This window comes from Petromyzon marinus, chromosome 4 (assembly GCF_048934315.1).
Source record: "Petromyzon marinus isolate PM22_M1 ecotype Great Lakes invasive population chromosome 4, UKy_Petmar_22M1.pri1.0, whole genome shotgun sequence".
Classification (NCBI taxonomy): Eukaryota; Metazoa; Chordata; class Hyperoartia; order Petromyzontiformes; family Petromyzontidae; genus Petromyzon; species Petromyzon marinus.
In genome coordinates this window covers 24238880-24251875 of record NC_133670.1, presented here as the reverse complement: position 1 = coordinate 24251875, position 12996 = coordinate 24238880, and the positions used below count along the sequence as shown (strand labels likewise).

Here is a 12996-nt window from a genome sequence, read left to right as displayed (position 1 = left end):
ACCTGTATAAAGACACCTGTCCACAGAAACAATCAATCAATCAGATTCCAAACTCTCCACCATGGCCAAGACCAAAGAGCTCTCCAAGGATGTCAGGGACAAGATTGTAGACCTACACAAGGCTGGAATGGGCTACAAGACCATTGCCAAGCAGCTTGGTGAGAAGGTGACAACAGTTGGTGCGATTATTCGCAAATGGAAGAAACACAAAAGAACTGTCAATCTCCCTCGGCCTGGGGCTTCATGAAAGATCTCACCTCGTGGAGTAGCAATGATCATGAGAACGGTGAGGAATCAGCCCAGAACTACACGGGAGGATCTTGTCAATGATATCAAGGCAGCTGGGACCATAGTCACCAAGAAAACAATTGGTAACACACTACGCCATGAATGACTGAAATCCTGCAGCGCCCGCAAGGTCCCCCTGCTCAAGAATGCACATATACATGCCCGTCTGAAGTTTGCCAATAAACATCTGAATGATTCAACTGGGTGAAAGTGTTGTGGTCAGATGAGACCAAAATGGAGCTCTTTGGCATCAACTCAACTCGCTGTGTTTGGAGGAGAAGGAATGCTGCCTATAACCCCAAGAAAACCATCCCCACCGTCAAACATGGAGGTGGAAACATTATGCTTTGGGGGTGTTTTTCTGCTAAGGGGACAGGACAACTTCACCACATCAAAGGGACGATGGACGGGGCCATGTACCGTCAAATCTTAGGTGAGAACCTCCTTCCCTCAGCCAGGGCATTGAAAATGGGTCGTGGATGGGTATTCCAGCATGACAATGACCCAAAACACACAGCCAAGGCAACAAAGGAGTGGCTCAAGAAGAAGCACATTAAGGTCCTGGAGTGGCCTAGCCAGTCTCCAGACCTTAATCCCATAGAAAATCTGTGGAGGGAGCTGAAGGTTTGAGTTGCCAAACGTCAGCCTCGAAACTTTAATGACTTTCAGTTTCAGTTTATTTATTTTGGTATAGCCCTGTGAGCCATTCGTGACTGTGCAAACAGAAAATCCAAGAAAAAAACAGCAAAATATTCTTGAAAAAAGCACCGTACACCAACGCTGTGTGCAAAAAATCCCAGTGGGATGCAAGTCAAACAACAAGAACAACCACAAGAAAACGTAGATAAAGGCCATCAGTCTAACTCCGTACTACAACAAAACAAACATATCCAAACCAAAAAACGTTTTCGAAATCACCAAAAAATAAAGCTATAATTGCAACGTAACAGTGATCACAGGGACTGTGACCGAATTTTTACAATAAACTACATAAATAACATGTAACACCAAATCCTAGAGCCATAGCTAGCTGCATGAGTTACTCCACAACAACAGAGGCATCAGTCGGAGTATAACATTTTTCAATGCACCTTTAAGATCAGCACGCTAAATCAAAATACAGATAATACTTTGCAGCGTCATCCGGAGCGAAACATTTTATTTTATTTTACGCCAATGAATAGCAGTGGCAGCTTGGGGTGTACAACTCCTCGAGAGCAGTTTTGAGAGAAGATCTCATTGGTAGCGATTCAAGTTGCAGTTTATTGGCAATAGCATTCCAAACCCTGGGGGCATCAATTGCAAAGGCCCTTCCTCCAGTTTTTGTACGGCAATAGGGAATGTGAAGCTGGTAAATGAGCGGAGACCTGAGGTCAAATTTGTTCTTTGAAATAGAGAGGAGATCCAGCAGGTAGTCTGCGGATTTTTTTGTAAGTACTTGGAGAAGATCTGCAAAGAGGAGTGGGACAAAATCCCTCCTGAGATGTGTGCCAACCTGGTGGCCAACTACAAGAAGCGTCTGACCTCTGTGATTGCCAACAAGGGTTTTGCCACCAAGTACTAAGTCATGTTTTGCAGAGGGGTCAAATACCTATTTTCCTCATTAAAATGCAAATCAATTCATAACATTTTTGACATGCGTTTTTCTGGATTTTGTTGTTATTCTGTCTCTCAGTGTTCAAATAAACCTACCATTAAAATTTTGGACTGATCATTTCTTTGTCAGTGGGCAAACGTGCAAAATCAGCAGGGGATCAAATACTGTTTTCCCTCACTGTACGTACATACAAATTGCCCGGAGAAAAGGCTCGAAGCGTACAAGGAGATAGCGACGCTTCAAGCGCCGTACAAGGACACTCGGAGATCCACTGCTGTGCGTCCATCTCCTGGCAACCGCGTGGCACAGGCCTACAACACCTGGCATCAAATGAGTCCCTGGTGCGGTGTGTAAACATCGCCATTGGGGAGACAGTCGCGCGTGGTGCCGGTGTGTGCCGTGTCGGCCTTCATAGGCGCTGCTCGCGAACGGCGCTGACACCAATGGTCTGTTAAGGCTACACACGGGGGGACCTCTGTCAGCGTGTCCGTTACAAGCGCTGGTGGCGCAGTGGCTCCTGCACTGCGCGAAACACCCCGAGCGACGCGATTTCAATTCGACGAGCGGCGACAGACGGAGACCTGCACTCATCCCTTGTCTCCCCGATGTGAACTCGGCCTCGAGCGAGTCGCTGGCGCTGCCGCGTGTGGTGTGGGGCAAGACAACGGGCGGAGTTTGCGAGCGCACCGCATCCACCCGCGTGCCGTGCCGGCCCTCGCTCGGCACTCGCTAACAACACTTGCCCCCAAGAGCCGGCGGAGGCGACACGGGGCGGTGGACGCGGGTCTCTTCGTGTTTCCCCGTGCGTGTCCCGTCGGAAGAGGCGCGTTTGTAAGCGAAGCGGTTCATTCGCCCGTGATTAATAATGCAACGTTTCCCGCGGTACGGGCGGAGGCTGCTGAATAAGACGGCTGTGCATTAGACGGTCCTGCTGCTGCTGCTGCAGGCTGCTGCTGCTGCTGCGTGTGCACTTTCATGGTCGCACGCACGCTCGCTCTCACGCACTCTCACACACGCTGTCACGCACGCACGATATCAAGCACTCTCTCGCACGCACTCTCACGCACTCTCACGCACGCACACTATCATGCACTCTCACGCACTCTCACGTACTCTCACGCACTCTCACACACGCTCACGTACTCTCACGCACGCACGCTCACGCACGCTCACGGATGCACACACTCACGTTCTCACGCACGCACGGCCTCCATAGGGCACGCTTACACGGACAGTGGCGTGGCCGCTCCACCTTCCCTCTTGTCTTCCCTCTCGTATACTTCATCCTCTCTGCCCTGTGCTCTCCTTTCTCTCTCTATGTCCCCTTTGTCCGACGTATCTTCCCACTCGCTGCTTTCTCTCATTGAAGCAACCTCTCCGCCGTCTATCGAGTTGATCTTCCTCTCTTCCTCTCCTGTCTCACCTCTGTCTTCTCTCTCCTCAATTGCTCCTCTTCCTTTCCATTTCTCTACCCTCTTTTATATCTCCCTCCTCTTCTTACCCCCCCCCCCCACCCTCATCTCCTCCTCCCCTCGCACGTCCCCATTCTGCGCTCTTAATTCGCTCTCCCATCACTTCCATTTCTCTCATCTTTAACCCCCCCCCTCTCCTTTGCCCTGTGCCGCTGAGCGTTGCTCTTCTGCCTTGGGGGGCGCACTTCCTGCCCCGCGAGCCCCCCACCCCCGGGGCAACGTTAACGCGAGCACCTCGTGGGTGGGCGCTCGCTCTCAATAATTAACGAGCTCGGCAGGCCACGGAGGCGCGGGCGACCCGGCGCCTACAGCGAGAGTCGCCCATCACCACTACCACCATCACTTACACCAACAACAACAACGGCCGCCATTCGCCACTAAGTGGCAGTGACGTCGCCACGACACCTGTGCGATGCCAGGTGACACTTTGAGTGCCACGTGAAGTGTCGAAGGCCCGCTGCTGACAGGAGGAGGTCACGGGACAGACCCAGGTGCCGTTGGTTGACCGACTGCGATGACCGGGAGATGCACCAGCTGCGCCCCCTACTGTGCCAGCTTTTGCTGCCTTTTAGCCGCCCGGCGCTCCTCTGCCCTACGATGTTGCTGGAACGGGACTGCCTCCAACTGACCAGTAGCGTCCTTCACGAGCCGCCTCCACTCGCACCAACATAAGCATCATCACCACCACCACGATCACTACCATTATAGTAATTGCTATCATCACCACAATCGTCAATACTGATGATGGTCACTGCATCGCGCGGTTTCAGATGCACTATGCAATTTTAAATCATCAAGATTGCAAACGAATTTCTTTATAACTGCGTTTTGTGTTTAGCATGTTGTGCTCCCCCCGCACCTCCGATTAGCACGGTTGGCTACGTACGGTGCAAAAGAAGTTGAACATACATACATCACGATCACTGTCATCTACATAGTTACCATTACCACCATCATCACTACCAACGCCACTACCACGCCTACCACTTATCATCGTGCCAGTGAAATACAATACAAGGCTTCAGTACAAGCACTGTTTTAGTATATCCGTGCCTCCGAATGTCCTTCTGTCCAAATTGCGCACGTATTTTTTTTAATTAATGAATGATTAATAATTTGCATATTGTAACAACGACGACTGTAATGGCTCCCTTGCCAGCTGGTGGCAACTCGTGAACAAACACCCACGGAATACTCCTGGGTCAACGCACAACGGGCTTCATCGATCCACTAGTGATTGAGAGTAGTAAGACCACACTCGAAGGTGGGGAGCATTGGCGTGGGAGCGTAGAAGTACAGTACAACGGTGGAGCTACATTGTACTGTGACGTAGCCCTGTTGATCGCCCATCCAGGCCATATCCGGGTTCAACGCTGCTTAGCGCCCGAAATCCGCGTGGCTCCACTCGGCAGCAAGATGAACATCGCGACGAATCCAGACATTTACGTACCTGCCAACCCATACGGTTTACTCAGTGTTCTTGTACAGGGGAATTGAGTTCTCAGGTCCATACGGTGTACAGCCGTGTCAATACTTGCTTGTCTATTTGTTTGTGTTTCTCCCTTGCGATGGGACTTGGTAGGACGAACGTTGAGATTTATAAGGGCACGGCGGTGACCAATAAGGTCCGAATTGCTCCGTAATAAGGTAGGGCACTGATAAGGGGTTGACAGCGATGCGTTTGTGACTCAAACAAAGGGCGACACCGGCCTGCATCCAGGGCCTACCTTGGCCTTCTCGAGCTGAGCCAAGGCCTGCTTCTCGGCCTCATGTTTGAGGGCCTCCCGGTCCTCCTCCAGGGACACGTCCGAGTCCGTGGGCCGGCTGTTGTACGACTCCGCTGAGCCCTGGAGGGTGAAGTATGGTCGGCGGACAGGTGGGGGAGGGTGGATGGACAAGAAGTGTAGAGGTAGCAGGGGAGAGAGGAAATGAGAAAACAGTGGTTAGTGCACTGCACTCCGAACCCGGCGACCGGAGTTCAATCCCCGTCCATGGCTTGTCCCCCGCCAGTTCGCCAACCTCCACTGAGAGCATATTTTACGAAACGGACACGGACGAAGAGCTCCCCAAAACCACGGCCACCTCTCGCGATTCTTGCGACGCAACAATCCATCCGGCGCCGTCGTCGTCAGCATTTGGCTCGTTGATGTTATGCAAGAGCCGGGGAGAGTCCTAGGCCAAGTTGGGGTTGGGTGATTCATCAGTGTACAACGTTTAATAACAAGACCACAGAGGAGAAGGATGACACGAGGGAGATGAAAAATAGGAATGATAGGGGAGTGAATTAGGCGTGGGTTAGCCCCTGCCGTGGGAGTATGGAATTTCCGTCAACATCTTGGAGGCCCGCCAGTGGAGCCGAGTGCCCGTGCTGTCATTCGACTCGGCAAACCGCAGGGACATTCACAAGCCTCGTTACGATCAACCACGCCTGAAGCAGACAAACAACGAACTCCGTGTCCCGACGAGGTGTGGATTAACAAGTGGACCAGGCAGACAGGCAGAGAGAAAGGCGGAGGACAGGACACAACTGGCAGGCCGACAGACAGATGTGCACATACACAGACAGATCGACCGGTAGCTCTGGAACTGTTTGCGAGGGGGGGGGGGGGGGTTGGAACTCCAGTAAATCAGCCAAATTGGCAGAGGAAATTGCCCGGGAAACACAACCAACCCCCTCGCAACGACATTAACAACAACAAACACTGCACCACTCGTAATAAACTCCTGCAGTGACGGAGCAGCCAGGGGAACGAGACGTTTCCAAGGGAGGAACGGCCGCCAAAAACGCTCCCATTGCTCAGATCGCCATAGATGCAGCGAGCGAGCGATGCAGTGGCTAGGACCAGGGGGAGCTTGTTGACGAGGGACAGCGATGGGGCCACTGTGGTGGTGGAGTTGTTTCCAACTTGTTTGCAATGGCCGAGGGACTCCCACAACGATGTTGTGGACAACGCCCCTCCTCCTGCGAAGTTTTCCTCCCTCGTTTGGGAAGTTGGTGACTGTGTTCTGGGGTGTGTCGCGGAGTTCCACCTCATGGACTCGTTGCTCTGTTGTTGTGATCACTCTTTCGTCGTTTGTCCTTTTTGTTTTGGGTACCATTTCTTGATTTGTTTATTCATATTTGATTTTGCTTGCTGGGAGTAGGGGTTTTCATTTGCTTGGTTAGTTGACACATACGGGATTTGCTCCATCTATATACTGTTTATGATCCTCATGGTGGTACCCCGGGGTTCCAAATAATACAAACTGGCCGAGGCAATTAAATATTTTTATTTCTGGGACACTTTTTTTCCCAGGGGTGTTACTTCACTGCGCGTCTGGGGTAACGAATCAATCCGACATCAGTGGTGCTACTCCGCGATGTCGAAACGCAGCGAGGACGATTGTGCTGAAACCCTGAACGCTCGCGGCACGCACCGTACTGGTGGTGCATCGTAGTGTACGGCTCGTCGAGATGAGTCGATTGCCGCATCGCCGACCATCAACAGACTAACAAGGACTGCATCACGGACATTATGCGAGAGCCCGGGTACTATGGTACCCCGGGGTACCACCATAAGAGGCCGTCCATAAATGACGTCACACGATTTTGGACGATTTTTGACCCCCCTCCCCCCTCGTCACACGGTGTTACCAGAAATCAGACCCCCCCTCAAATATGACGTCACAAAGCTCTGCCCCCACCCCCCCCAAAAAAAAACACATGCTTCAAATCGCTTTAAACTAGTGTCATTGTAGTGCGTATTTAATGTGGCGCTGCACTCTGATGTTGTAGGAGAAAACATTTATTAAAAAGTCTATTTAATTAAGAAAAAGTGTTGTCTATGTTTATTTAAAGTTGCGCATTTTGATGTGACGTCACATTTCTCAAACCCCCCCTCGTCACACATCGTCACAAATGTCTGACCCCCCCCCCAGGTGCGTGACGTCATTTATGGACGGCCCCTAAGGTTCATATAATTAATATACAGCGTTGTGGGATGCCATTAGCGTGGATGACTCATAATAAAATGAAAGTATTTATTTTGATATAAAGCTTTCGTGACTGCAGGGATTAATATTCTTGGTTATTTCGGTAAAGTCACGTAGAAGGGAAACAAATAAAATAATAAAAATATAAAACAAAATTCTCATGACGTTTCGACTGCAACACAAGCAATCATCATCAGGTGTGAAAGCCACAGCAAGAAAATTTCAAATTTGCAGTCGAAATGTCGTGAGAATTTTTATTGTTTTATATTTTTATTATTTTATTGTTTCCCTTCTAAGTGACTTTACCGAAAGAACCAAGAATATGAAAGTATTTATGTTTTACGCTACCGGTGTTTCTGAGTGGACGCGTTGTTTGTTTTGTGCCGCCGGTGGGAGTCATCTTCACGGACACGGCGTGGGGATTGGGGGGAGGCACACGTGGTCCGCTCGGTAACCCCAGTCGCGAGCCGCTGGCGGCGTCGATTTAAGATTGCAATCGCAGTCCGCCCATCAAGTTTAGTTAAAACGGAAGTCACATCGGCGGGTGGGGGCAGCACGCGCTACGGGCGATTCAGATCCGTGAATGACGGGAAATCCCGTCGCAGCGGAGGGATGAGCGCACGTAGCGTGGCCACCACGGCCATCATCGGTGAGAGCTTGAGGCACAACCAGCGGATCACTGCGCCTCTGTAACCCACCTCCCGATGAGCACGGTTGGCTACGTACGGTACGGAAGAAGTTCAACGTACGTAGTACACACATCGCTCTCGTCGAGAGAGGACGACTCGGACGCGGTCCGGAGGAGGAGCCAAAGGCGAGCGGGGAAGGCAGCAGAAGCAGCAGCCGCGGGGGTGACCCGGCACTGCCAACAATCGGCCAAGCTCTGTGATCCCCTCTGTATATTAAGGTGTTATCGACCAATTAATGAGTGTCCATACACGTGGGAGGAAACCTTAGTTCCCAGCGATAGCCCACTGGTGCCAGGGGGTAATCCTCTCTGGCTCTATGCACCTCCGACTAGCTTGGTGGACCATATAAGGTGCGAAAGAAGTTCAACACGTACACATACATACGTACGTCACCACGGGGGAACCATTCCCAGCTGGACACCCACAACCTCTGCATTGGGGCTACACCCCCGCATAGAGACCTGTTGGCTAACGTGAGCTCATTCACTCTCACAGATCTCCATGAGCATTCGGACACAGTAGCGGATTGTTGTGCCTCAATGTAATCTAACCAATAGCCCCGGGGGAATGAAGGCGGGAGACGGAAGCGAGAGTCTGGACTGCGGCCGATGTCAAAAATAAACGTCTCGTACAGCGACCCGACCGTCGAACCTCCCGGTTTCAACCTTCCACGCCGCCGATGGCCGACCATCGGCCGAATGGGGACCGGGCCACGTGGCCGATGCGGCCACGCGATGCACAAATGGCGCCATCGAAGATTCGGCAGCCTGTGAGTGGTGGGGCCACGAATCCCAAACCATCGACCCGCATCGCAAACACTCCGCCGCTGCTGCCTGCACTCCTTTAAAGTAGGAATGGACGACATCCACTCTGCTTCTGAACAGAAAATTGAGCTGATTACAGATCTAAAAATTACATCTTTAATCCAACGTTATTCCTCCATAAGAACAAAGACGCACCACGGGGGGGGGGGTGGGGGAGCCATTCGCATGTCGCGCGCCCCCAACTTCCGCAGCGAGTCCTGCATCGCTGCCAAGGCCAAATGGGGGAAGCCGTGAAGTCTCCACACCGCAGGAGGCGGGATCAGGGCCTGGCATGCGAGGCAGGATTCCTGGGATTCCGAGTCGTTCGGCGGAAATAGCCACGGATCAAACGAGCCATGCCGAGGCGTCCGAACCCGACAAAGTTAAACAGAGTGTACGCCGATGCTTCGCCGGCAGCGGTGTACAATTCACGAACATCAACGCCTTCGTCAATAACGCTGTGGCCTTAAGAGAAACAAGACGACGTTACAGGCGACGTTAACAAGGAGACGTCGGGCCATTTGAATCGCGAGAGGGTGCGAATGATCACGTTGCGTATCGAGGCTCAAACGGCGGCAGCACAAATGGATTCCAGACTCCGACCAGTCCCGGTCGCATCGAATTCTCGAACGCACCCGATGCCGTCGGATATTCTGCGTCGTGCATCGAACAGAGAGCGTCCCCCTTTGCCTATAACGTCCGGCAGTTCGCGAGTATCGATTCAAGCAGGGGGACATCAGGAGATGCGCGTAGCGTCTTTCACAGGAGCAAATCAAACAAGATCCGACACGTTCGTCTATTACACCGCCGCCTTAATAGGAAAAAAAACCAATACGTGTATAGGATGGGCGACGTTTCGGCCAGTGGCCCTCATGCGCTGCGAAGTTTGGGCCATCACCTCGCCGGACGGGTCTCAGCACAAACGACCATTGCAACAAGACACTCGTGTACTACCACGGGTTATAATGTCGCACTCCGTTCATCCCATCATGTACGCTCCCCGCCATCACCAACCCACATCGACCAGAGGGGTGAAGTATGGTCGAAAACACTCCTAGAACCCGCATCGCTTGTGTAGGCCCCCCCCCCCCATTAAGGCAGTGGATGGACGTTCCACGCTTTGCATTGTAACGTACACGTGGAGAAAGCCAGGGAAAAGCCTCATTTATTGAGTCTTAATAAGATTTTATTTAATAATAGGGTTTTTCCCCTTTTTTCTGGCAACAAAACTGAAACCTTTTTAGAAGGATTCATGTCTGCATTAACCACAATACCTGCAGTCATCTGGCCGAGCACCACAAAAACTTGATCTAAGTTTTTTTGTGGTTGTTGTTGTTTGACTTGCATCCCACTGGGATTTTTTTGCACACAGCGTTGGTGTACACGGTGCTTTTTCAGGAATATTTTAGCTGTTTTTTTCCCCATGGATTTTCTGTTTGCACAGTCACATAGTCACTTTAAGATGTTTTCTTGTTCGTGTTTTTGTTTTTTTGTTTGTTGTGGTTGCACCCGATTCAAGAGCCGAATGGCTCACAGGGCGATACCAAAATAAACTGAACTGAACTGAACAGTTGGGTCGAGGCTCAAAAGAAAGCCGTCCCTTGGTGTGGACCAATCAGTTTCAAGGACAATGCATATATTATCATAGTATGTTTTTTGTTTGCATTTTGACTGCAGGTAGTGTGGTTAATGCAGACATGAATCCTCGTAAAAAGGTTTCAGTTTTGTTGCCAGAAAAAAGGGGAAAAACCCTATTATTATATTTTGGTACTGGCAAAGGAGGTCTAATGATGAAGATTTTATTTATTTTTTATAAGGAGGGCCCTGCATCGAGATGTCTGGCAAATTCCTTTCAGGTAAGAGGATACCGTAGACCCACGCGTACCGTAGACCCACGTGTACCGTACACCCACATGTACCGTAGACCCACGTGTACCATAGAACCACGCGTACCGTAGACCCATGCGTACCATAGACCCATGCGTACTGTAGACCCACGCGTACTGTAGACCCACGTGTACCGTAGACCCACGTGTAACGTAGACCCACGCGTACCGTAGACCACGTGTACCGTAGACCCACGCGTACCGTAGACTCACGCGTACCATAGACCCACGCGTACCGTACACCCACGCGTACCGTACACCCACGCGTACTGTAGACCCACGCGTACCGTAGACTCACGCGTACCGTAGACCCACGCTTACCGTAGACTCACGCGTACCGTAGACCCACACGTACGTAGACTCACGTGCACGATAGCACTGCACGAGCTCCACACCGATGGATTTCAAGAGCTCCACTTTTGCCGTCTCGGTATCTCCTGTCCATCCTGCAAGCCGGCCGAGTTTGGGATTTCCCCCAACCCTCAGCGCGACCCCCACCAATGCTCTCCATGAGACCAAAAGTTCGGGTTGCCCCCCCCCCCCATCAAACAACCGGGGTGGTCACCATGGCACGGGGGAGGCCTTCATCCCTGATTAAAACATTATTTATTTGGAACTGCTTTTTGTTGTCCTTCGATTAGCACGGTTGGCTCTGTACGGCACGAAAGAAGTTCAACATACATATACACATCAAGCAGTGGATTTAAAAGAAGCTTTAAATTATTTCCTTCAAATGAATAATGCCAGCACAGTTACAAGCTTACATCTCAAACAATTCCTCCTTCACAGCAGCAGCAGAGAGAAGGAGGGCAATGAAAATCAAGACTCCTAGGGATGCTGATCGTGTGTCAACCAAACTCCCAGCGTCCGAATTGTAAAACTCAGGGCTGGGCTCCGCACAATCCGCAATCCGGCAGTTCCCCTCGTCTCACTGTCCGAGTGGTGGGGTTGGGGGGGGCAGGAGGTCAGGGATGGCAGATTGGGGGGGGATTGAGGGGGGGGGGGGCTTCCAGAAAATATCCCATTAAAAATTAAGCTCCGTTTAAAATGAGGTGTCTAATTATAAGTTAGTGACAGGGTTCTGGATGCCCGCCATCCTGTCTCTCTCTCTCTCTGGTGTTCTGCAATCGGGGCCATGCCTGGGCAATCATTGATTATTCGCTGTTGTTCTGACGCATTTGTTGGTACGTGGCATTTAGCCCTATGTCCGAATGCCGGCTTCAGGTCAGCCAGTGTCACAAGATCCCTCGCGTCCACTTGCAGCAAAGGCAGAGGACTTCATCGGACGTATTTGAGAGGTTACAGGAAATGTAGCCAATATTGGAATCCAGGACCGGTTCAGATACTATTCTCCAACTAAAGTGAGCCGTGGCCGGGAATCCAACCCAGGTCAGCAAGTTCATAGTGCATTGCGCCAACCACTACAAAGTGCTGATCTACCTCCTCCGTTCACTTTTGTGCTCGTACGTTACAGCCAGCATCCTCTAAGATGCGTACTGAGTTGTACACGTCATATTATGTATGATGGCCCGTAATGCGGCTTTGTCTGCTTTTTGGGAATGGGAAGCTTGCCAGTGCAAATTTAATTATCCGTGCAAAAGAAGGGTCCCATCGCAATGGAGTATCCAGGTTGAAGTATTTTAACTAGTGGACATCTGTGAAAAAGAGCTTTATAGCTCATCGGATTCCTCCAGCGTGAATAAATATTTTGATGGTGAAAATATATATTCTGATAATGAATTGATAAAATGAAACTTGTGTTGCGAATTGTGCATCGGAAGAAATTGTGAAGATGTTAACGATGATGATGATGATGATAATGAATTCCACTCGCAGCAGGGAGCCCTGGGGGTGGTGATGAGGTGGCCCAGCGGCAGGTCACAGTTAGAATGCAGCGGCCGCCCTGGATAATACTGCACTGTGGCGTGCTATTAACCGTAAAAAACACAAACGCACCTATTCGCTACCCAAAACCCAGCAGCACCGAGTTGAGAACTTTTGTCTGCGGAATTTCTGTACCCCTGCCACCCCTCCCTTCTTATGCTCTTGTAGTAAAAAAGAACACAAAATAACCTGCCACCTGCTTGCATGTATACGCATGTACGCATGTGGAACTTCCTTCACACCGTACGAAGCCAACCGTGCTAATCGGAGGTGCGGGGTAAGGATAACAAACTAAACACAAAAAGCAGTTTTAAAGAAGTGACTTTTCACAGCGGACGTTAAAGATCCCGTGACGTCATTGGCAAGAGCGGGCCACCGTGTCCCGGCGTCACGGTGAAATATCTC

The 12996-nt window shown here is 50.9% G+C and overlaps 1 protein-coding gene across 6 annotated transcripts in view; it reads right to left on the bottom strand.

Moving 5' to 3' along the window:
* The window catches only part of LOC116937724 (voltage-dependent L-type calcium channel subunit beta-1-like), a 141310-nt gene that overhangs the window by 53122 nt on the left and 75192 nt on the right, over positions 1–12996 (bottom strand). For all 6 annotated transcript variants that reach the window (XM_076060246.1, XM_076060223.1, XM_076060232.1 and 3 more), the window contains one exon: positions 5085–5204. In XM_076060246.1, coding sequence (XP_075916361.1) covers positions 5085–5204 — 120 coding nt within the window. The remainder of the gene's footprint in view (positions 1–5084; positions 5205–12996) is intronic.